At 36.3% G+C, this 23,593-nt stretch overlaps 1 protein-coding gene across 1 annotated transcript in view; it reads left to right on the top strand.

The window, feature by feature from the left end:
• COL19A1 (collagen type XIX alpha 1 chain) overlaps positions 1–23,593 on the top strand; it is a 311,655-nt gene that overhangs the window by 69,460 nt on the left and 218,602 nt on the right. Inside the window, exons 9-10 of the mRNA XM_088023753.1 lie at positions 6,962–7,006; positions 9,439–9,483. Coding sequence (XP_087879879.1) covers positions 6,962–7,006; positions 9,439–9,483 — 90 coding nt within the window. The remainder of the gene's footprint in view (positions 1–6,961; positions 7,007–9,438; positions 9,484–23,593) is intronic.

Raw genomic sequence — 23,593 nt, 5'->3', positions numbered from 1 at the left:
CTCCAGGAGAAAAAGTCTTCTTCCTGTAACCCCGGAACCTGACCCAGCATTTGGCACCCGACTGATTCTGGATAAGTGTTTGTTGAGTTATTCAGAACTCAAGTGGACTTAGCCCCAGGCCAGTAGAGAAAAGAAATTGAAGATGATTGTTTAGAACAGTGCTGAGCGGGAATTGGAAGAGGCAGTGATGCATCAGTGCAAGTCTTCTGTACTTTCTGCAAAAGCATGCTTCAGGGAAATAGGAGGGCAGGAGAATCTCTTATCTACCTAGCAAAGCTTACAGATACTGCTTCCTAGAGGGAAATCTAATAGAGAGAGGTGTGTGCAGCTCCAGAATTTGCTTCCCGTTTTCTCATGGAGAAACTATGCTCTTTCTTCTCTCTCAAGCATAAATCTTCAGGTTATCACGCTCTCTTTTTCCAAATTAGGTTTGAAAAAAAATCTCCTGACTTTCTGACAACGTTACTAAGGCATGTTCTTTCTCCATATCTTCACAACCATTTACCTCAGGGCTAAAGATAAATAACCTATGACTTGAGAGCACTAAAGCTCCAGTAGAAGTAATTGATACAGAGTAGAGCTATAAATTACTCCTCAGGATGAATACTTTGGACAGGAAATAGTTTGCACTTACTGGTATCTCACTGTCCTCAATTCAGAGCTTACTGATGACACTGTCCTTCTCTTTATACCTTACATCATCTTTCACTTGTTAGAATACTTGATTCAGATGCCAGTTACTATACTTCGGATATTTCAGGAGATGATTCACGTTAAATGTCTTCTATTTCCCTAGTACTTTAATGAAGCTTCAAGCTTACTTAAAGACTATCTTAGAGCTAGTCTCACAATATAGTGAAAAGCCAAAACACTTGTTCTTGACAACTCCACTTGAAAAAAAAATCCTCATAAGTACCTAGGAGCACAGGTTTTTAATGGGCTCTACCACACTGACCAAGGCTCGGTTTCCTAAATATGTTATATATGGAAAGAATTGTTTACCTGTCTGAATAATTTCAAAATTATTTGTTTTCTTGTTTTTTAATTTGAATAACTCGGTATAATTTTCATTCAATTAATTTGTAAAAGGATTGTAAGATATATTGCCTTGAAAGGAAAACTTAATGGTTGTAGTTGACTACAAGCTCAATGTATACATAAGCAATTTAGCTTTAAAAAAGCAAGTTGTATTAATAGAAGTACTGGATAGTGTCCGAACAAGATGTGTGTGTGTGTGTGTGTGTGTGTGTGTGTGTGTCTTTGTGTGTATGACATTTCTGTTCTCTATTCTGTGTGGTGAGACCATTTCTGGAGTGATGTGCTGAATTCTGAGTGCCGCATTTTAAAAGACATATTGCGTGACCAGTGTGTGCCCAGAAAACTGTGACTAACATATTAAGGGACTCCAGACTATCATTGAAAAATTATTGATTTGCTGAATAGGCTTGATATTGACACAGAGGGATGTCATATATAAGGCCCATAAGATATTTTTCCTTTGTGAAATAAGACTAATGGGTAGAAATTTGGGGATGGTTAATTTGAGTTCCAAAAGCATTGTTGCAGTATCCACTTGCAGTATCCAATTTGAATTGTTTTGTTCTGCTCTCCAAAATACAAATTAAACAGCAAAAGTGCCTGACTTTAAGAAGCTTTCAGTAGAGTCAGTACCTCAACAAATTCTTTTTTTTAATTTTATTATGTTATGTTAGTCACCATACAGTACATCATTAGTTTTTGATGTAGTATTCCATGATTTGTTGTTTGCGTATAACACAACAAATTCTTTAATGGAGATGGTGGATATCAATGTATGAATTTATTCTTGTCCCTGTATTTAAGACTACCTATCCTGCTTTTCTAGATATGTGCACTTGCATATTCTTGTGTACCCACACACACAGGTGCACTCACGTTGGTAGTTTTTGAGACAGTAGATGTTGGATTCAGCTACTGCTAACTCCCCATATTTATATTATTATGATTAAGACATGTATCGACCATATATTACTTTGGTGGGCTAGTTTTCCCTTCTTTGAACTGACCCATAAGAATAAGTAATAATAAGTAACAAGCTCATTCATCTTATGATTAAGAATATTATAAGTTTGCCTTATCCTGAACATTAATATGATAATGTAAATCCATGTGTTTGCTGCATTAAGGATCCAACAAATACAAAGAATTTGAAAAGTTTGAAGTTTTAAACCCTATGCAGTGTATACTTTTTAACTTGACAATTTATTTCTTGGAATGAAGTCCAAGAAAATAGGAGGAAAAAATACTCCTCCCTGAAACAAAAGGACTTAGATTGGATGACAGGTCTGAAAAAAAAATAGGAGGTATCTATTTTATTTCTTGAAGTATTTAGTTGAGTGGCAACAATTTAAGAACCATAAAAATTCAATTTCTGAAGATTCCGTCCTGAGTAAAGCAGACCTGTAGTCAGAAATGTAGAAGTCAAGTTAGCGATACACAAAATCAAAATCAGATTTATTTTCAGCTCTCTTTTGTTGGTTTTCATGCTAGAATTCTGGCATTCCATTTCAGATGTTTTTTCCAGCTAGTGCACTCAACATTCAATTTAAGTAAATCTTCTCTTAATAAATATGAGTTAATTAGTGGGAAAACACTGATATATTTCCAAATATATCAGTTCCTGGAAAATGTGCTATAAAATGAAATGATAGGCCAAATTAAATTTTTAAATATGGAAGCAGTGTTATATAGTAGGATTTCATACTTTTTAATCAGAGGATGAATGCCTAATTTTTTAAACCAAAAACATCACTGCAACATAGTATATAAATTTCTATTTTCTGGGCTTAGGTGTAGTTATTAGCAAATTTTCATTTACCTGTTTAATCTGCCTTTCTTTGCTCGGTCTCATTGGGACTAGGTTTGGAAACATAGCCCTGGGGAATATGATTTCTTATCACATGTCCAGACAACATGTATTTCCTGCATAATAAGAAAAGACATAGAGTCCACTGTCAAAGGAATCAGGAAAACTAATAATTTATTTTTTATGCCTAGCTGTGCTTACTTCAGGGAAATGTGCAGTGATAAAAAGGAGATAAAATGAAATCCTTTGATCAGTTTTTCAGAAAGCCACCAGCTGGCCCTAAATCACACCTAAGTTTTTTCCAAAAGCTTCTCAAAGAGGTTGCTTTGATTTCTGGAAAGTGTGCTTTAGATGGCTCTGTGAAGTCGGAGATGGCGATGCATTACAGTGTAATAACACGGCAATGGTACTATCAGCCACAATGTTAAATTTGGCCCCACTTGGTGTTACACATATTCATTCATTTGTTCTTCTGTAGCTTGCATTTGTAACAGGAAAAGGACACAGTTCCTTTGATGGGAAAACCCATAACAGAAAGTATATGCCTGAGAAACAAGCTTGGAATGTTATGGTAGCTGTGGGAAATATTGATTGTACTTTTCTCTCAATAATGGGCTAAAATATTGATCAGAAGCCAGAGAAGCTTATTTCTTTTTTGTGCTGGGACTGGGAGGAAGGAAAAACAGCAAGAGTTCAGAAAAAGCAGCTAATGTCTGCCCATCCAGTAATTTTAGATAGGCCATTTATTTGCTAGGTAAAATTCCATTTGACCTCAAGCTGCATTAGGTTTTGGATAAAGTCCTGACGGAAATGTCATTATCCATAAATCTTTTAAACAAAAGTTTGCTCTTTAAGGCTAGTTTCTTCTTTAGTTTTATGCTACTTAACAAATCTGTTTGTTTGTTTTTGAGATAGAGACAAAACAAATATGCTAATTTATCCCTTAGGAACTAGAAAAATGACAAATGGTTTAAGATTATTAAAAATTGTTAAGTAGGACATCTCCGATCACTTCAAGAAAATCAGTGAGAAAAAAAATAAAAAAGGGTTCTGAATACCAGTGTTGCCAACTTTAAGCTTCAATAGTGTCTACTCAGAATCTCAAAATCTTCCCCCTGCTGGTGTGTGAAGCTAACTTTTTCCTGTGAGAGTAATCAGTGGTGTCCACTGGCTATCTGGGAGTTTAGGATTATGTTTACAAAACCAATTCCTAGTCATGAAAGAATGGGGACAATTAACACTGGCCATAGGAAAATATCACATTTTAATTGCAATAATCATTAAACCTGTGTCCATTAAAGAGAGAAAAACAGCCTTAATATCACAGCTTTAGAGATTTTTGGTACACAATTAATGGTGTTTCTGGGTATAACCCTAACCTGACATGTGCCAGAAGTGGGGCTTGAGGTGCCAGAATTTGAAGCACATAGTACATAGGAGTGGGCTGTCAGCAAAGAAAATGAGAAAGAGATACCATCACTATTTTTTTCCCCCAAAAGTATTTTCGGCCGTGTATACTGTATCAGTGTACTTTACTGGATTACATGCCATATCTTGTTATCTTGTGTAACTTGTAATGTGATATAAAACATTATATTAGACCAACCGATGAAAATAATTCTGCTCCTTATGAACAAGTGGACATACTTCTGTGATGAGTAACAGAAGCTCAGTTTCCACAGAATGTTCCCGAGCATCAAATACTTAATGTGCTTTTACTATCACTTTATCAAATGAAATGGGAAGTTTCTCGTATATTTGTGTAATGCCTGGGGTCTAGAACTATAACAGTTTTTTATTTTTATTTTTTAAATTTTTTTTAAAGATTTAATTTATTTATTTGACAGAGAGAGAGACTCACACACAGCGAGAGAGGCAACACAAGCAGGGGCAGAAGGAGAGGGAGAAGCAGGCTTCCCGTGGAGCAGGGAGCCCGATGTGGGGCTCGATCCCAGGACTCTGGGATCATGACCTGAGCCGAAGGCACATACTTAACCGACTGAGTCACCCAGGCGCCCCATAACAGTTTTTTAAATAATAGAAATATATTTATTACATAGATAAGTATATTATACTTTATTGATGCTTCAACACTTAATTCCACTTAACAACAAAATTTTGCCTTTAGTGTTTATTACATTCTATGATGATAGCAGTTATACTGTGGAAAAACTTAGATTATTTATTTATTTATTTTTAAAGATTTTATTTGTTTATTTGACAGAGACACAGCGAGAGAGGGAACACAAGCAGGGGGAGAGGGAGAGGGAGAAGCAGGCTTCCCGCCGAGCAGGGAGCCCGATGCTGGGCTCGATCCCAGGACCCTGGGATCATCACCTGTGCCAAAGGCAGACGCTTAACGACTGAGCCACCCAGGTGCCCCAAAACTTAGATAATTTAATCTAAGAACAGCTTTAGTCTTTAAAATAATATGTGTGTCTGTATATAATGGTATAACTATTAAAAATGACTAAATTGTTCAAAAATGTTTTAATTAATGAAATAATAATGCTCTATTTAGATTTAGACAGAATATATTATTGCTATTTTAAAGTTTGAAGATGTGATTTTTTTCTTCATATATTTGAATTTTACTTAAAAATTCTAAAAACTGGTATCTAACTTCATTCTAGGTAATGCTTAAAAATTGTCTTATAAATTATTTGTTTTCTGGAAATAAAACAGATCAATGGAATTGTTAATTTATTTTGAACTGTCTAAACCTGGAAACTCAGGAGCCAAAGTCAGTTCCTATAAGCAGCAAAATTCCTAAGGTTCCATTGAGAATATGCACATCCTCCCAGGAATATCTCATTTTAGCTGGTGTGCTGTTTACAAAGCAGTCTTGTCAAAGAAATGACCCATGAATTCCAGTAATGGAAACTGATAAGCATCTGCTGAAAACCTTTTTACCCAAGACAGGAATCAGATGAATGGAAAGAACTAAAAATTCTTGTAAACAGTTGTTTCAAGTAAAATGGTATTGGGTACGTCTTCGATTTAAAGGCAATTAACAGATATGAGCAGATGTATATATATGAGCATGTTTACATACATATCTGTGTGTCTATCACTATAATAGACATGATATATATTTCTAATAGATATATAGATATATCCAGTTGTTAGATGAGGTCACTTATGAGCCAGAAATCTTTTGCATGTGACAGTGGAGGGAGGTGTTTGTGTGCACAGAGCTGAAGTGTATGTGTTCAAATTCCATTTCTATCTCCTACTGTGTAATCATCTTTTGTAAGATGATCATAACAGTATCTACCCAAGAGGTTTGTTGTGAGAATAGTGCCTGGCCCATAGAAAACCAATGCCAGACTCTAATATCATGTCCAGAGATTTGAAAGAGAAAATGAAATAAGGGATATTAAATAGCATGTGGGCCATGGAGTTAGAGAGACCTCAGTTCAAATCTTAGGTGGTGCCACAAGATGGGTGACCCTGAACATTACTCAGAGACTCTGTTTTCTTTCTTTCCTTCTTTCCTTCCTTCGATTTATTTATTTGAAAGAGAGGGAGAGAGAGGGCACATAAATGGGTGGGGGGCAGATGAAGAGAATCTTCAAGCAGACTCCCCGTGGAGCACGTTGCGGGGCTGGATCTCATGACCCATGCGATCACAACCTGAACTGAAACCAGGAGTCAGACACTTAACCCACTGAGCCACCCCGCACCCCACAGACTCTGTTTTCTTATTTTGTAAAACTGAAGTACCAATCCTATAGTTGTAAGATAAGGAAGGATAGATAGAAAGCCCCTGAATGTGCTAGAAGTTCAGTATTAGGTTACCTTTCCCCATAACACTAGAACTAGTTCTTAAAGACTGTAAAAATTTTTTTAAAGATTTTATTTGTTTACTTGAGAGAGAAAGAGAGAAAGAGAACGAGGGAGAGAGCATGAGCTAGGGGAGGGGTGAAGGAGAGGGAGAAGCAGATTCCCCACTGAGCAGGGAACCCCTCGTGGGACTCAATCCCAAGGCCCCAGGATCATGACCTGAGCCGAAGACACTTAAACAACTGAGCCACCCAGGAGCCCAACTGCAAAAATTTCTTTATTCATTTATTTTTTATGGCTAATAAAACTTATTCTCTGTACTTCTCTTAGGGTGAAAATGGTTTACGTGGAGCTCCAGGCTTAGCTGGTCAAAAGGTAAAGAGTTTTTGAATGTTTTATATAAGTTAAGAATTTAACATCTTAAAAAATTGAATTTACACATAATATGGTGAAGATTCAGAAAATTAATTTGATGAAACTGAATTCCCTGGAAGGCTCTTAGAAAGCCACTAATTGGTCTTTCCAAAGAGAACCCATGGAAATAATCCCTTCTCAAAGGAATCAGGATAGGAGAAAGCTTTATCAGAGAGCTTTAGCAACATGCTTCTCCAGAGAAGTCAATGATGATGCTTTCTGGGGGCTGTGGGAGTGTCCAGAGCTGCTCTGGACATATTTTCATTGCTATTAGAGTCTAAAATGAAGAGTGGAACAATTTTTACTGCTTTTGACTGTATTTGGTTCTTTCTTATTTATCTTCCTTTTTGTATATCCCAGATCAACTAAACATAATAGTTAGTCATATAAAATATTAAATATTACAAAGATGCTACAACTAACCTCTTCAAAAAATCTTTGTCAGAATAACAAATTTGTAATAAATAAAAATGTTTGTATTGACTGGGCTACTTCTTTCTGTGCCTAGTATCTTTCTCTTTACCAAAGTGAACTTGATTTGTACCCATTTAATTGTCCCAGGGCTGCTTTCTCCTCCTGGGAAGGAGTATGACCAGCATTGCTGGACACACAGAGTCTGGTTTATTCCAGTTTCCTGGAAGGTTTGGGGAGCCACTTCAGGTGGAGCCAGCTGTCATGATACCACCCAGATAATCCTACCACAGGGGAGAGCATTACTGATGCAATATTAGAGGCCCACCTAGGCCAACCCTATCATCTCTATGCTCTGGAAGTTTTCGAGGTCTTAGCAACAAGATGTCAGAAGTTACTATTACATCTAGGTTTTTCTCTGTAGCTAAAAATTACCATTAAAAAAGATATGCATTTATTGATAGTTACAGCTTTTGAAAAATCTTCCCTTACTTGGCTTGATGAAGAAAATAAGACTGAACTGGCAGTGATGAAATGGCAAGGCTCTGAATTTCTTCACAGCAGCTCTAGACAAAACCCATTGATACAGCATGTGCTGCATCTGTGAGTTGAGTTGCAAGCCAAGGGATATGCAGATTTATCTGCTGGGAAATAGTTTTGGACTTTCCAGCAGCTGTTTGTGGTGGCTGCATCATGCTGACATTGTGGCTGATGTACTGGGGATATTTAGCAGCTTCAATGTCAGCTTGGATTAACAGATCAAGCTAAAGTCCATATTTTAGGAAAAATGGTAGAATAAAGATAGACCATGCATTCAGTGGCAAATATACCCAAATACTAACCTATTGTCTTTCCCAGTACCTTTCTTAAGGGCAGATGAAGAAATAATAATTTAATCACGTGTGTATGTGTGCATATACTTATACAGATATACAGATATTTGATTATATATGATTTCTAATATATACTCAGAGATTATACTTACAGTAAAAAGTGGGCATTCCTTTTCTAACACATGAATTTTAATTGTATCAAGTGTCACCTTGTTGCAGCATTACAGAAAAAAAAACGTAGATAAGAAATCCTTCATCCCTTGTCTCCATGCACTCGGGAAACGTTTATTGAGTGCATCTTGTGGGGGGGAAGGGTGAGGATGACCCATCTCCAGCACTCATTGGCTGGCTATGTTGTCTTGAGTGCCTGACCTATATTTGGCATTCAGTGAATATTTGTTCGAATGTATGAATCAAACATCAGTACTATAAATATCTGTGCAGAATTCAGTGGGAAAATAAGCTTGGCAGATCGGAGAGGGTTTTAGCTGAGAACAGGGGACTTAGACCTTTTGGAATAATGATGATGGTTGAAAGTCAGCAGGGCTACCACCACCAGTCCCCTTTCTGTGACTGAGAGGCAGGAGATCTGGGTGGTAAAGAGCATGGATGGCTCTGATGTCAGAGCTGGAGCCGGGACTTGGGGTTCAAGACTGAACTCATTCATCACACAGCTCTCATTGGAACGGTATTCCACAGAAGTCAGCTTGAGAGGGCTGTTCTATGGGATCTAGTGAAGTCAATAGTAATAGTAATAATTAAAAGTAATAATAAAAAAGTAATAAATATAAATCAATAATAAAAAGTAAGAGTAATAATGGCTAACTTATTTGGTGCCAGGCACTATGCTGATGCATTCAATTCTCAAAAAGTCTATGAGAAAGGTACAGTATATGGAGCAATGCAGGTGTATGGAGATTACGTGGCATTGAAAGCACTGTTGTGAAGCTATAGCTTGTACCCTTTAATATTTAGGAATATTTAAATTTCATCCAAGTTAATATTGGTTTAAAGTTTACATATTAGAAATGGCTTTTATTTATAATTATTGATTTTTGTTACTGGAAACATTATCATTATTATTGTAATAATTGTGTGTGTTAAAAGTGGAGTTCCTGTTACCATATATATCATATTCCTCTTCTACAGGGAGAGCAAGGTTTTGAAGGCAGCAAAGGAGAAATTGGTGAAAAGGTAAATATCTCTCTTGATGTATGCATCGGTAAAAATACATTGTGTTCATGAGAATATTTCGAAGTGGAATATTTAACCTCTCTTGTGCTTTCCATAGAAACAATTCTAATTTTTTAAGAAAGAAACTTAAAATATTTACTTCACTTAAGTTAGACGTAATATATTGATGATTGTCAGAAATCCTTCTAAGCTTGTTTGGATGGTAGTTCTATCTAGATATTTCTCGCTAAATGCATTCCATTGACATATAAGTGATTCAAACATTGAGCATTATATTTGTGTGCTAAAACATCACTGATGCACTGAGTGTCCAAGTCTTTTAAATAAACCGTTTTGTTTCCATGTACACCTCGTGTATCAGTGGAATTTTTTCTGAGAAGATAAATAAGAACTATACTAGGGTCAAACAGAGAAGAGATGTGAAAATAGAATAGTTTGAAAGAGTTAAAATAAAGGGATGGTTTAATAGGGAGGGCAGGCAAGGTGTAGGAAAAACCACAGGATTGTGCAACATCCCAGATTGAGTTATAGTGAACTCCTTAAACTCCACAAGGTTACCAGACTCAGAGGCAGAGAAAACTGTGGATACGGATCCAGACTGGTGCTAAGGGAAGCAGTCAACCCAATATTCAAGCAATCTTTGTTTTAAAAATTTGGGGCGCCTGGGTGGCTCAGTCATTAAGTGTCTGCCTCCGGCTCAGGTCATGATCCCAGGGTCCTGGGATCAAGCCCCACGTCGGGCTCCCTGCTCTGCAGGAAGCCTGCTTCTCCCTCTCCCACTCCCCCTGCTTGTGTTCCCTCTCTTGCTGTCTCTCTCTCTGTCAAATAAATAAATAAAATCTTTAAAAAAATAAAAATAAAAAATTTATAGTCTTCTACTGAACGTACAGAGAATGAGTGCCTTAGTCATCCAAAATTTCCATTCAATTATTTGAATCCTTCTGCATTTCATAAGTCCAGTTTTATTTTTAAATAGAACAAAAACAGCACCATTCCTTTGTTTCACAAAATGTCTTGTAATTGGACAGCCACAAGAAGGGAAGGGGGAGAGATAATCTCAAATTAGACAGTCTTGCCTGTATTTAGATTTCTGGGCCGTGATCAGTTATTTGCTTCTTTAATCAGTATTTTAGACAGAATGAGCATCTATAATAATTATGACAAATTATACATGTTGTAAGCTACTTGCTAATTACTTTTCCTCACAGAACTGTGAGGAAGAAAAAAGGATAGTTATATAGTAATCATATAATTGAGGAGAATTCCATTAAATTATGACTATATTTTAAAAGTGGATCTCTCTTTTTAGCGATCTTTTGAGTATTTTTGCTTTAGAATGACAGTCATTGCCTTTAAATAAATGTCTTATTTATACATTTCCTGTTTTATTAATGGGACTTTACCTGTAGGAATAAGTGAGAATAAGCAAGGAAACATAAATTCTCTGTAATTTAAAGTCACCATCTCACTAAAATCTTAGTGGTTATTTTGATATTTTATATACATAGATGGTATCACTCAGTAATAGATTCTCACAGGCTATGAAGTATAGAAAAATATTCCATATATTTGACTTCAAAGATTTCCCTTCTAATTCCTCATACTTATTAACAATTGCTTTCAAATAGTCAATTTCACCATGAGGTGAAACTATTTATGGAGAATGATAGAGATAACAGGAAGAAATAAAGCATCAAATAGAAAAGACAATACCTTGAATGAGAATTATAATTCAAACAGTTTAGAGCCAAATGTAAAATTCACATAGTAACCCTTATAATAAAAATATATTCTGCTTTAATTATTACTTACCAAATAGCAAATGTTTGTTTTTTCAGTGTTCCATGCTACATATTCTGATCTATGACCACACGTATTTTACCATAAGATAAATAATTAATGCCATCGTTTTGCTTCTAGATTAGAAACTGTATTTCTAAATTAACTAAATAAGAAAAGTATGTGAAGCACTCATTTCTATGTGACACAAGCATGAGATTCTTGCACTGCTCACAGCATAATTTGTTTTCTGAACAAAGACTATCTATTTTTAATTTTTTTATTAAAGTATTTGTGGGGCATCCCAAAATTGGATGGGAGCAGGCAGTGCAGGCAGTGAAAGAATTCACCCAATGCAGAACAAAAGAGATAGAAGTTTATTGAATACACTGCAAGGGAGCTGTAGGCAGAACAGCAAAGGAGAGACTATCTGCCACAAGGTGGTAGTGAGGGGTTACAATTATAGGGCAGAATAAGGGAGTATGAGGACATATGGAATTTCCCCTTTTTTGGTAATCTTAGGGACTGTGCCTAGTTGCAAGCAGCCCATTGGTCAGTTAGAGACTATGGCTTAATGAGCCTGTTTGCTTCAGCTCAGTAGTGACAGTGGGGCCTTTTGCCTTGCTCAAGTTTCCATTACTTGAGCCTGTTGCCTAAAAGCAGCCTCTACAGTGTAGTTGACACACAATGTTACATTAGTTTCAGGTGTACAACATAGAGATTGGACAAGTCTATGCATTATGCTGTGCTCACCACAAGTGTAGCTACTATCCATACAACACTATTATTATACCACTGACTATATTCCCCATGCTGTACCTTTCATCCCCCTGATGTATTCATCCCATAACTGGAAGCCAGTACCTCCCACTCCCCTTCACCCATTTTGCCCATTCCCCCACCTGCTAAAAGACAATTTAATTTGATTTTCAATTCTTTGTGGAAGACTGAGTATATAATTACAATAAGATCTACCTTTCCTCTTTAAATGCCTTATTGTGGCCTTTACTGTATTTAAAATTTGACTGCTTTGAATGATACAACTCACTATTTGCATAACAAAAGAATTCAGGGAGTTGTTATTGTTCAGAGATGTCATACCTACCAAAGGCACATGGCTACCAGTTGAACAAGAAAACACATATCAACTGTCAAAGAGATGGTCTTTGGATATCTTCATAGTGATGATACCACTATGTGGTATCCTATAATCCAGTATAAACCAAGTAGAGAAATCTGCTGTTTTTCTTGATGGCCAGAAATCTATCCTGCAGGCCAGTTCAACTCTTAAGCCAGACTGACCGAGTGGATCCTCAATATGTCTAATGTGGTATCCTTAGTCCAGAGAAGAACTCATGAAACTTGAACAAGTATAGAGGACCTCATTTGAAAGTATATTCCTGAGTTTATAAGCAACTTATGACAGGGAAGAAACTCATGTATTACCTGAGCAAGCACAATTCAGCCAAATCAGTCCTGAAGTGAAAATTATTTGAAAGATTGGTTCTTTCTCAAATTACTGATGCTGGCAGGACTCTCCCTGAAGAGATCTACTTTCAGGTTTACCTTTTTTGGGGGTTTATCACTTAGATGGATAGGAATGACCCTATCCCGTTGCCCCATTGCCTGCTGCCAAAGTCAGGTGAGCATCACTCAAGGATCCTTTGACTCTAACAGCATACCTCACAAAGCAGGAGGGAGGAGGTCTATATTCTGACTGAAGAATAGACCCACCCCTGGGGTCTGTGTTCTGGCTTTTCTGTTTCTATAGGAGTGATCCCAAACGTCCCTTCTTTGGGGGATTTTCCTTAGGTTCTTCAGTACATTTGGAGGTGTTGAAGGGGCTGCTACTAGTGAACAAAGTGGAGATTCCACTCCTGAGGTGACAGTTATCCATACACTGTTAGCCTTCCCAGCAATGATACAGCCAAACTCTTATTATGGGACCAAATGTAAATGCATGAAGTAAGCTCTGACCATCACATTAGAAAAAGGAGATTTAGCAGGGGTTCATTAAAGTGATCTTTATTCCTAAACCCTGAGCCCAGGTTTTTACTTTAGGTCTTTGTCAAAATAGGAGGAATATTACTTGGTTACATTATGAAAAGAAGAAGAAAATAGAAAAGCAAATGTGAACATCTGCTTCATTATAGCATTCAGTATTTTTAAGTAATTCCTTCATGTGATTGGTTTTGCTTTTAACCCAATTCTTCTATGTTTTCATTCAAGCCCTGACTAACTTAGTTTAAAAACTGATTTCTTAGGTGTTAAACTTGATTCTGCCCAACTTTATTGTTAAATATCATTTGATTGTGAGAGAGAAACATCCAGTGGCAACTGCTGTTCATGACACACTTTTCCTAACATTTTTCTCTACATTTTCTAGGTAAAGCGTAGTCGATTTTGTTCATTTAAGAGTGACATTTAAGTTAACGTGGGTATATAGGTAGCAAATCTTTACAAGGACTAAGACGTTTCAGCTAGTGTGGAACTTTTCCATTTGGTGAATTAAAACGATCTTATCCTTGAAGATTTCTTAAGGTCAGTGAAAAGAAAAAGGACAATCAAATGCTCTTTTCTTCATGAACCACCTGGCTCTGGGAGATGTGGATAGTATCGAACTTTTGACATTCTGTAGTCAAGAGTGTTCATGGTTAAGCAGGTTTTGACTTACTCTTATTTAAACATATGGCCCTTATCTACTTTGATCATCTCAATTACTGATCTTTTCTTCCACTCTGAGTTATACTTGTATTAATGCAACTGCAAAACTAACAAATGCATATGGTTCCTTCTTTAATTCATCTCTTAAAACTTCAGGAAACTGGTTGCTGTAAATTTTCAGTGACTTGTGATTTTTATTGTCTTGTTGTTACCAGAATGTTATCTCAGTCCTGAAGTGCCATATGAAATAAAATAGTTATTTAAGTTGGAAAATTATGTTTAAATATTTATTTCTCTGATTTTATAATTGTTGTAAATATTTTTACCTGACAGAATCCACTGGAAAAACATCCAATTGATCCCTATTCTTCGTTGGTTTATTTAACAAGACATTATTGTAGAATTCTGTACAAAATGTGATATTCAAATGAATAAAACTATTGAAATGTCTATTATAATGTAGGGTAGAGTACAAGAGTACTTTACTACTCCAAAACTGCCTGGGGTTATTTATCATTAAACCATGTATCCAATCATTTGTATTTTTTTTTTTGCACTTAAACATTGTCTTACTTTTTTTTAATTTTATTTTATTATGTTATGTTAATCACCATACATTACATCATTAGTTTTTGATATAGTGTTCCATGATTCATTGTTTGCGTATAACACCCAGTGCTCCATTCAATACGTGCCCTCTTTAATACCCATCACCAGGCTAACCCAGCCCCTCACCCCCTCCCCTCTAGAACCCTCAGTTTGTTTCTCAGAGTCCATCGTCTCTCATGGTTCGTTTCCCCCTCCGATTCCCCCCTTCATTTTTCCCTTCCTGCTATCTTCTTCTTCTTTTTTTTTTTAACATATAATGTATTATTTATTTCAGAGGTACAGATCTGTGATTTATCAGTCTTACACAATTCACAGCACTCACCATAGCACATACTCTCCCCAATGTCCATCAACCAGCCACCCCATCCCTCCCACCCCCCACCACTCCAGCAACCCTCAGTTTGTTTCCTGAGATTAAGAATTCCTCATATCAGTGAGATCATATGATACATGTCTTTCTCTGATTGACTTATTTCACTCAGCATAATACCCTCTAGTTCCATCCACGTTGTTGCAAATGGCAAGATTTCATTCCTTTTGATGGCTGCATAATATTCCATTGTATATATACCACATCTTCTTTATCCATTCAACTGCCGATAGACATCTTGGCTCTTTCCATAGTTTGGCTATTGTGGACATTGCTGCTATAAACACTGGGGTGCACATAACCCTTCGGATCACTACATTTGTATCCTTGGGGTAAATACCCAGTAGTGCAATTGCTGGGTTGTACAGTAGCTCTATTTTCAACTTTTTGAGGAACCTCCATACTGTTTTCCAGAGTGGCTGCACCAGCTTGCATTCCCACCAACAGTGTAGGAGGGTTCCCCTTTCTCTGCATCCTCACCAACATCTGTCGTTTCCTGACTTGTTAATTTTAGCCATTCTGACTGGTGTTAGGTGATATCTCATTGAGGTTTTGATTTGGATTTCCCTGATGCTGAGCAGTGTTGAGCACTTTTTCTGTGTCTGTTGGCCATTTGGATGTCTTCTTTGGAAAAATGTCTGTTCATGTCTTCTGCCCATTTCTTGATTGGATCATTTGTTCTTTGGGTGTTGAGTTTGATAATTTCTTTATAGATTTTGGATGCTAGCCCTTTATCTGATATATCATTTTCAAATATCTTCTCCCATTCTGTTGGTTGTCTTTTGGTTTTGTTGACTGTTTCCCTTTCTGTGCAAAAGCTTTTTATCTTGATGAAGTCCCAGTAGTTCATTTTTGACCTTGCTTCCCTTCATTTGTATTTCTTCTATCAGCAATTAAACAATCAGGTAATTTTCAAAGGACATAACTCAAATTTTCATTGGCCAGCCTAAAATAAAATATATATATTTACTTATGTATTTATTTATTTTTAGGGGGAGAAGGGGCAGAGGGAGAAGGAAAGAGAATCTTAAGCAGGCTTCACACCCAGGGCAGAAATCATGCCCTAAGCAGAAATCAAGAGTCAAACATTTAACTAACTGAGCCACTCAGGTGCCCCTAAAATAAAATATATATTTAGACTTCGTATTGATGTTATGTATGATGTACAGTCTTTTGTCTTTGATGGATTCTTTTAAAGGTGTGATAAGAGAGGTGGAAAATGCTTACTAGAAAATGTCCTTACTTACCTATTTCATAGCTTAATCTATTCATTTTGGTTACTAGTTAAGTGAGTGTTAAAGAGCAGAGGCACTGAATTCATTTCCTGTTACTCTGTAGATGTTTGTTTCCAGTATTAAAAATATATTAGCACCTGAGACATATAATAAATATATAGGCCTAATATGTAAATGCTAGGCTAATGAGAATGATGGACAATTTAATCAGTAGCATTTTATTTTGATTTATTTCTCATAGATTGATTTAAACTTCATACTCGACTCATAACAACCAAGGTTAGAAGTTGACTATTTTTATATAAGTCCCCAAAATAAATTATTTTGCCTACCAGTAAATAACTAAAATATTGACTTCTAGCATTAAATATCATGAGACCTATAGTCAATCAGGCAAGCAATAGTAATCATTTGCTACTATAAATAACAATTATGGCTTAAAATAAGCCAAGACCTTTCATACTGGAAGATATTTTCCCTTTATATCAGTTAATTTTTCATTCAGTTGTTATGATAATTGCATATTGAACTTGAGAATTCAGAAGGGTAGCTGTGGGATTTTAGCCATTTAAAATTTATTGGAGAATGAGAAAAAGCCCAAGTGAGTAAGTCTATGTAATATGCATAAACTATTTTTTAGAACATTCAGGGAGCAGCATCTAGGTCATTCAACAGAAAACACACATTCCCAGTTTCTGGAGTGCCACTCCAAAGAGAGCTTAGACTTGACACTTCATTGTAGAACTGATGGTGACCCATCATAGAATAAATGGATTCACATTCCTTGTGTTCCATGTTTCAATCCAGCTCTGCCATGCCAGCTGTGTGAATCTGGGTATGTCCCTTGTTTTCTTTACAATGGTCTCCTTTTCTATAAAATAAAGATAATTTCTGCTTCATGAGATTGTTGTAGGAGTGAAATGAGCAATTAGTAATTAAAAAGTGCTCAATAAAAGTATCCTCAACAGCCAAAATATGAAAAAATTAAACATTGATATTTTGAGAAAAATAGAGTTGATATAATTCTCATATCTACTTTTTATTTGCCTAATACTACTTCCTAATTTTCCTTCTAAATAATTAAACAAAGACAAGAGGGTATATTAGTTAACTACTGATGTGTAACAAATCACCCCAAAACTTAGTGGCTTAAAACAACATTCATTTATTTAGTTCATGACTCTGTGGTTTAGTGGTTTAGACTGGGCTTAGCTCAGTGATTCTTTGGTGTCAGATGATCTTGTCTAGGTTTGCTTATATATGTCTTTTCAGCTGGCAGGTTGGCTGAGGGTGGCCTGTCTAGGTTGGGCTCTGAAAGACAACATGTCTACTCCAAAAAATCTCTCATCCTCCAACAATAATCCCAATCTTGTTTTCAAGGTAAAAGCAAGGGTCCAAAGAGAGCAAGCAGAAGCATATAAGGCTTCTTAAGGTCCCTAGCTCAGAACTAGCAGGACATCACCTCTGCCATTATTATGTCATTGGCCAAAGGAATTCCCAAACCCAGCCCAGATTCAAGGGCTGGGAAAATAGATGCCACTTCTTGATCATATAAGCTGCAAAGCCATATTGTAAGGGGTATGGATACATGGAGGGGTAAAAATCGGACCATTTTTGTAATAAATTGAGCACAAGAGAAAATTTTCTTATTTTAATATAAAAGTTAAACTCTACTTTAGAATACAAAGGTTGAATAGGTTTAGCAAGTTTACTTTGTTCTTCTTCTCTCATGACCTGCAGTATAATCTTAAAGTTATGTTTACACAATGGGTCTTGGAGACTGTGTCAAAAGATATTTTCATATTTGAAATGGCAAGGATGCTTTATGCATAATAGGGAAATATTATTGAAAAATAAAACTCTTAATTGGAATGGGAATAGAGAAATATAATATGTCAAATTATTAAACAAAGGAATTATTTAGTACTTTCACATAATCTCAAGTCTTTATTAATTTTAGCTAAAATAAAATTGAGACCAGAACAACTGGAAAAAGCAGGTCAGAGTTGAAATGTATTTTTAGGATTTTACTAGTAAAGCTTTCTTGGCAATTATGCCTAGTGTTTAAAACTAATGCAAGAATGTTAAATACTGTTATTATAAATATAGCACTTTCCCATCATCACTAAAACAACTATTGACATGTCACCTTACTTCCTGTTAATTCTCTCTTGGTTCACCTTGTAGAATTCCACTGAATATCAGTGTTACGCAATTGTTCCATTTATTCTGGTAACATGTAAAACTTCTACAACTTTTAGGAAGGGTTATGTGTTTGATTTGACAGCTGACTCAAAAAATGAAGAGAACAGATGGAGTAGAATAATAACTATAATTTAAAAAATCACAGCAATTTATCTGTGGCCAATGCCAATTGGTATGGAAGTAACCATGCCAACTTACAATTAGCCATGGTAGCAGGCAATTGGGAAGTATAATGGTAATCCCACAGCCAAGCTAGGGGCTTAACGTTAGTCATTGCTGATTGTGTGTCATTTTCTTGTTCTTCACAGCACTAGTGAATAACTCTAGATTATGTGGAATATGTTTAACCCTCTGTTGCTGCATCTTTTAATAGTGGTTATAGAGAAAGTGAAATGTAAAAAAAAAAAAGAGGAACATGAAGAAAAGGAGAATAACCATCAAAGGGTGCAATATTTCATGAATATTAGTTTTTTAAAGTATTATTCTTAATGATTGCATAATATTTCACTATATGGAGATACAATATTTTATTTGACTATTCCCTTATTCTTGGAAATTTAAGCCTTTTAATTTATTTTGTTTCATTTTTTTAAATGTGTTTTAACTAGTACATATAATGCAGAATTAGCATACTTTGGGAAGCATCTTTAAACATACCTCTTGTTTTATCTTTACTAGATTTCTGGAATTAGAATTATTGAGTTAATGAGTGTGGAAATTTTTAAGATTCTTTTTTTTTAAGATTTTATTTATTCATTTGAGAGAGAGAGTGCGCACTTGAAAGAGCATGAGTGCAGGGAAGGGGAGAGCGGTGAGGAGGTTAGAGGCAGAGGGAGATGCAGACTCCCTGATGAGCAGGGAGCCCAACGTGGGACTTGATCCCAGGATACTGGGATCATGACCTGAGCCAGTGGTAGACACTTAACCCACTAACCCACCCAGGCGCCCCTAAGATTCTTGATACATATACTCAAATTACTTTCCTAATTTTTTTTTAAGATTTATTTATTTAGAGAGAAAGAGAGAGCACATGTCTGGGGGGCGGAGCAGAAGAAGAGGGAGAATCTCAAGCAGCCTCCCCACTGAGGGCTGAGCCCAATGCAGGGCTCAGTCCCAGGACCCTGAGATCATAACCTAAGCCAAAATCATGAGTCAGATGCTTAACTGACTGAGACACTCAGACACCCCTGAAAGTTTGTTTTTTTAAGTTAGTTTACACATTCACAAATAGTGGTTGCATCCTCATTCTACCTTCACTAGCTTTAAGTATTACATTTTTTAAATGATAAAAATTTTTATCAAATATTATTTCATTTTAACTTTCTATTTATTCCTTGTATTTCTTTAATATCACATTATACATTCACACACACATACACAAGATAACAATCCTATATCATATATGTTATAAATATTCTCATTTTAAGGTTTGCCTTTAATGTTTATTGTACATTGAGATACAGAAATTGTAAATTTCTTGGTTGGTCTTTCTTTCTTGATTTCCTTAATTCTGTGTTTTGAAATCCTATGCTTTCAAGAAATCCGTTAAATATACACTCATATTTTCTTCTAGTTTTGCCTTTACACATTGTAATCCTTTCTTCTACCTAAAATTTATATAGCGACTATTGTTAAGATGAAGATGAAACTCGACTTTTTCCTTAATACCATATCTTATAATAATTTCCTTACATGTTTGTTCATAATGCTTTCTTTATCATGTACTAAATCATATATACTAAGATTATTTTGGAGGTATGCATTCTGTCTGTTAATTTTTGTATTACTGCCACATTATTTTAATTACTTTAGTTATATATTTTAACATGTAGCACTGGAAATACAGTTTCATTACTCTTCTTTTTAAATATTTCCTTGTGTATCTTACCCATCTATGGTGCTACTTACTAGATATTTAAATTTGGATAGTAGTCTACTCTAACTTTGATTTCTTCATCCTTGAACTGAGAATAATAATGATTCCTATTTTATTGTGTTTGACACTTAAATGCAAAGGATCCTAATTAGTGCCTACTACCTGGTAAGATGTTGATAGAGCATTTGCTTTTATTTTTGTCTTCCTTATGAATTTAGTATCAATTCTCCTAGTTCCAAAATATAAACATCTTTGGTATTTTGATTGGTTTTATGTTACATATACATGCTGATTTGGGATATAACACAGGGTTTGACATATAATGTATTTTTTATATCAGGGGTACAGGTCTGTGATTCATCAGTCTTATGTAATACCCAGTGCTCATTACAACACATACCCTCCCCAATGTCCATCACCCAGTTACCCCTTCCCCCCACCCCCCTCCCCTCCAGCAACCCTCAGTTTGAGTCTTAACCCTATGATTAAGAGGCTCTTATGGTTTGTTTCCCTCTCTGATTTCATCTTATTTCATTTTTTCCTCTCTTCCCCTATGATACTCTGCCTTGTTTCTCAAATTCCACATGAGTGAGATCATATGATAATTGTCTTTCTCTGATTGACTTATTTCACTTAGCATAATACCCTCTATTTCCACCCAAGTCATTGTAAATGACACGATTTCATTTTTGATGGCTATATAATATTCGTGTGTGTGTGTGTGTGTGTGTGTGTGTGTGTGTGTGTGTGTGTCCCCACAACTTCTTTATCATTCATCTGTTGATGGACATGTGGGCTCTTTCCACAGTTTGGCTATCATGGACATTGCCACTATAAATGTTGGGGTGCACATGCCCCTTTGCCTCACTATGTTTGTATCTTTGGGGTAAATACCCAGTAGTGCAATTGCTGGGTCATAGGGTAACTCTGTTTTCAACTTTTTGAGGAACTTCTTATATTGTTTTTCCACAGTGTCTGTACCAGTTTGCATTCCTACCAACAGTGTAAGAGGGTTCCCCTTTCTCCACATCCTCACTAACATCTGTTGTTTCCTGACTTGTTAATTTTAGCCATTCTGATGGGTGTGAGATGGTATCTCATTGTGGTTTTGATTTGTATTCCCCTGATGCCCAGTGGTGTTGAGCACTTTTTCATGTGTAGCAGAGGGTTTACAATCAAGAACTAAAAAGCCATCAAGAACCAAGATATTTCTGCATTTTGTTTTCTTCTCTGGTTGCATAATGTCTCTTTTCTGTGAAACTGCTCTGTTCTCTTGATTATCTTATAGCCTGACTCTTCTTGCTTGTTGTTAAACTTAGTATTAAATGGCAAAAATGGCAGCCTTGTTCCCTGGTTTGCATACCTTCATAAGCCCAGTGCTAATAACAGACTGCAATCACTGGGTCTCATACCCACACTTTAAGCATAGAAAATCTAGTCAACTCACCTCTGGTCCAATCACCTGTGTCAGGAAAGCCCTGCAGCCAATTCAGCTGACTTACGTAGAGTGTATGGGAGGGTTTTTTTTAAAGATTTTTTTTTTTTTAAATTATTTATTTGAGAGAAAAAGAGAGAGCGAGAGAGTGCAAGCAGGGCATGGGGGAGAGAGAGAGAGAGAGAGAGAGAGTCTAAAACAGACTCCACACTGAGTACAGAGCCCAATGCTGGGCTCAATCTCACGACCCTGAGATCATGACCTGAGCCGAAACCAAGAGTAAGATGCTTAACTGACTGAGCCACCCATGTTCCCCAAGTGTATGGGATTTTTAAGAAGGGGCACAGGTGAGAAGAAAATAATAAGACTGTGAGTATTGTTGGTATATGGGAAAGCTCTTGGTTTCTATATTTTTATTTAGTATCTGGTCACTTTACTCAATTCTCTTATTGATTCTAATTGCTAATTTTATTAATTCTATTAGTTTTTCCATTTCATATATATATATATATATATATATATATATATCTCCTAGGAAATGAATATAGTGATTTTGCTTCTTTATTCTAATTGTTTTAATTCTCTTCACATTTCACATCTTGCTGTTTGTTTCACATTGGTGAAAGATGCAGGAATGGAAGGGGTAAATGTAGGGTGGCTACTTAGGAGACCTCCACAGTAGGCAAGCAAGATATGATTCTTGTTTGCTATTTTGGTGGAGACAGAGAGGGGTAGATAGATCTGAGACATAACTTGAGGGTAGCATTAACTGATGAGAAGGTGCTGATACAGATTATTCTCCCATTTCTGGACATTGTGTATCATAAGAGGAACAATTTGGGTGGGGGTTTATACCACAAGTTTGAGATGCCTGTCCAGCATCTAATTAGATCTGAGCCTGGAGTTCAGAAAAGAAGTCTGTATTACATGACTGATGGGGGGGAGGGGGCAGTCAGCACACAGCAATGGGAGTGGGTGAGATTGCATAGGAGGGGGGTCAGAAGTAGAAGAAGGTGACCACAAGCTGAGAAACATACACTAAGAAGTTAAGTAAAGGAAGAAGAATATGGAAATGATGCATCTGGAGAAGTACAAGGAAAATCAGTAGAATGTGTTGCCAAGTAGAGGAAAATGTTTAAGAAAGTGAGGGTTTAAATCTTCAAAATGTTGTATAGAAATCAAATAAGGTATAATATCAGTAGCTAATGTTTACTGAACATTTACTATATACAGGCATTTTTATTCCATGAGCTTATATGAATTACCTCACTTAATGCTCCCAACAACCCTCTGCTGTTATTATCCCCATTCTATAGATGAAGAAACAAATGCAGAAGGTGAAAATTTAGAAAGAAATACCAGGGCTCTAACTCACTGCCTCCCCCTTAGGGGAGATGAGCATCATCCCCTTAGGTCACTGGTGACTTTGGCAAAGGTAATTTTGGTGGAATAACAAAGGTAGACACTATGTTAGAGTTTGTTGAAGAGCAAGTTATAGGTGACAAAGTAAAGAGCATTCAGAAAACTCTCTCACGACCTGGCTATGAAAGGGACAACAGCAAGGGCAGTAGCTGGAGGGAGTGTGGATTATTGAAGAAGAAAACCTTAATGCACCAATATCCAAAGCAAGCACGAGTTCTTTTTTTTTAAAGATTTTATTTATTTATTTATTTATTTATTTATTTATTTATTTATTTGAGAGAGAGAGAAATCACAAGCAGGGGGAGGGGGGACAGAGGGAGAAGCAGGCCCCCCCGCTGAGCATGGAGCCACACATAGGCTCTGAGATCCTAGGACCCTGAGGTCATGACCTGAGCCTAAGGCAGATGCTTAACTGACTGAGCCACCCAGGTACCCCAAGCATGCATTCTTGATAGGAAAATATTGTTGATCAAGGGAAGACCTGAAAGAAAAGTACAGACCCAGCTCACTTACAC

This window comes from Eumetopias jubatus, unplaced genomic scaffold, assembly GCF_037043125.1.
Source record: "Eumetopias jubatus isolate StellerSeaLion01/CBP00866 unplaced genomic scaffold, mEumJub1_p1.0 scaffold_6, whole genome shotgun sequence".
Lineage (NCBI taxonomy): Eukaryota > Metazoa > Chordata > Mammalia > Carnivora > Otariidae > Eumetopias > Eumetopias jubatus.
This window is presented reverse-complemented; position numbering and strand designations above follow the sequence as displayed.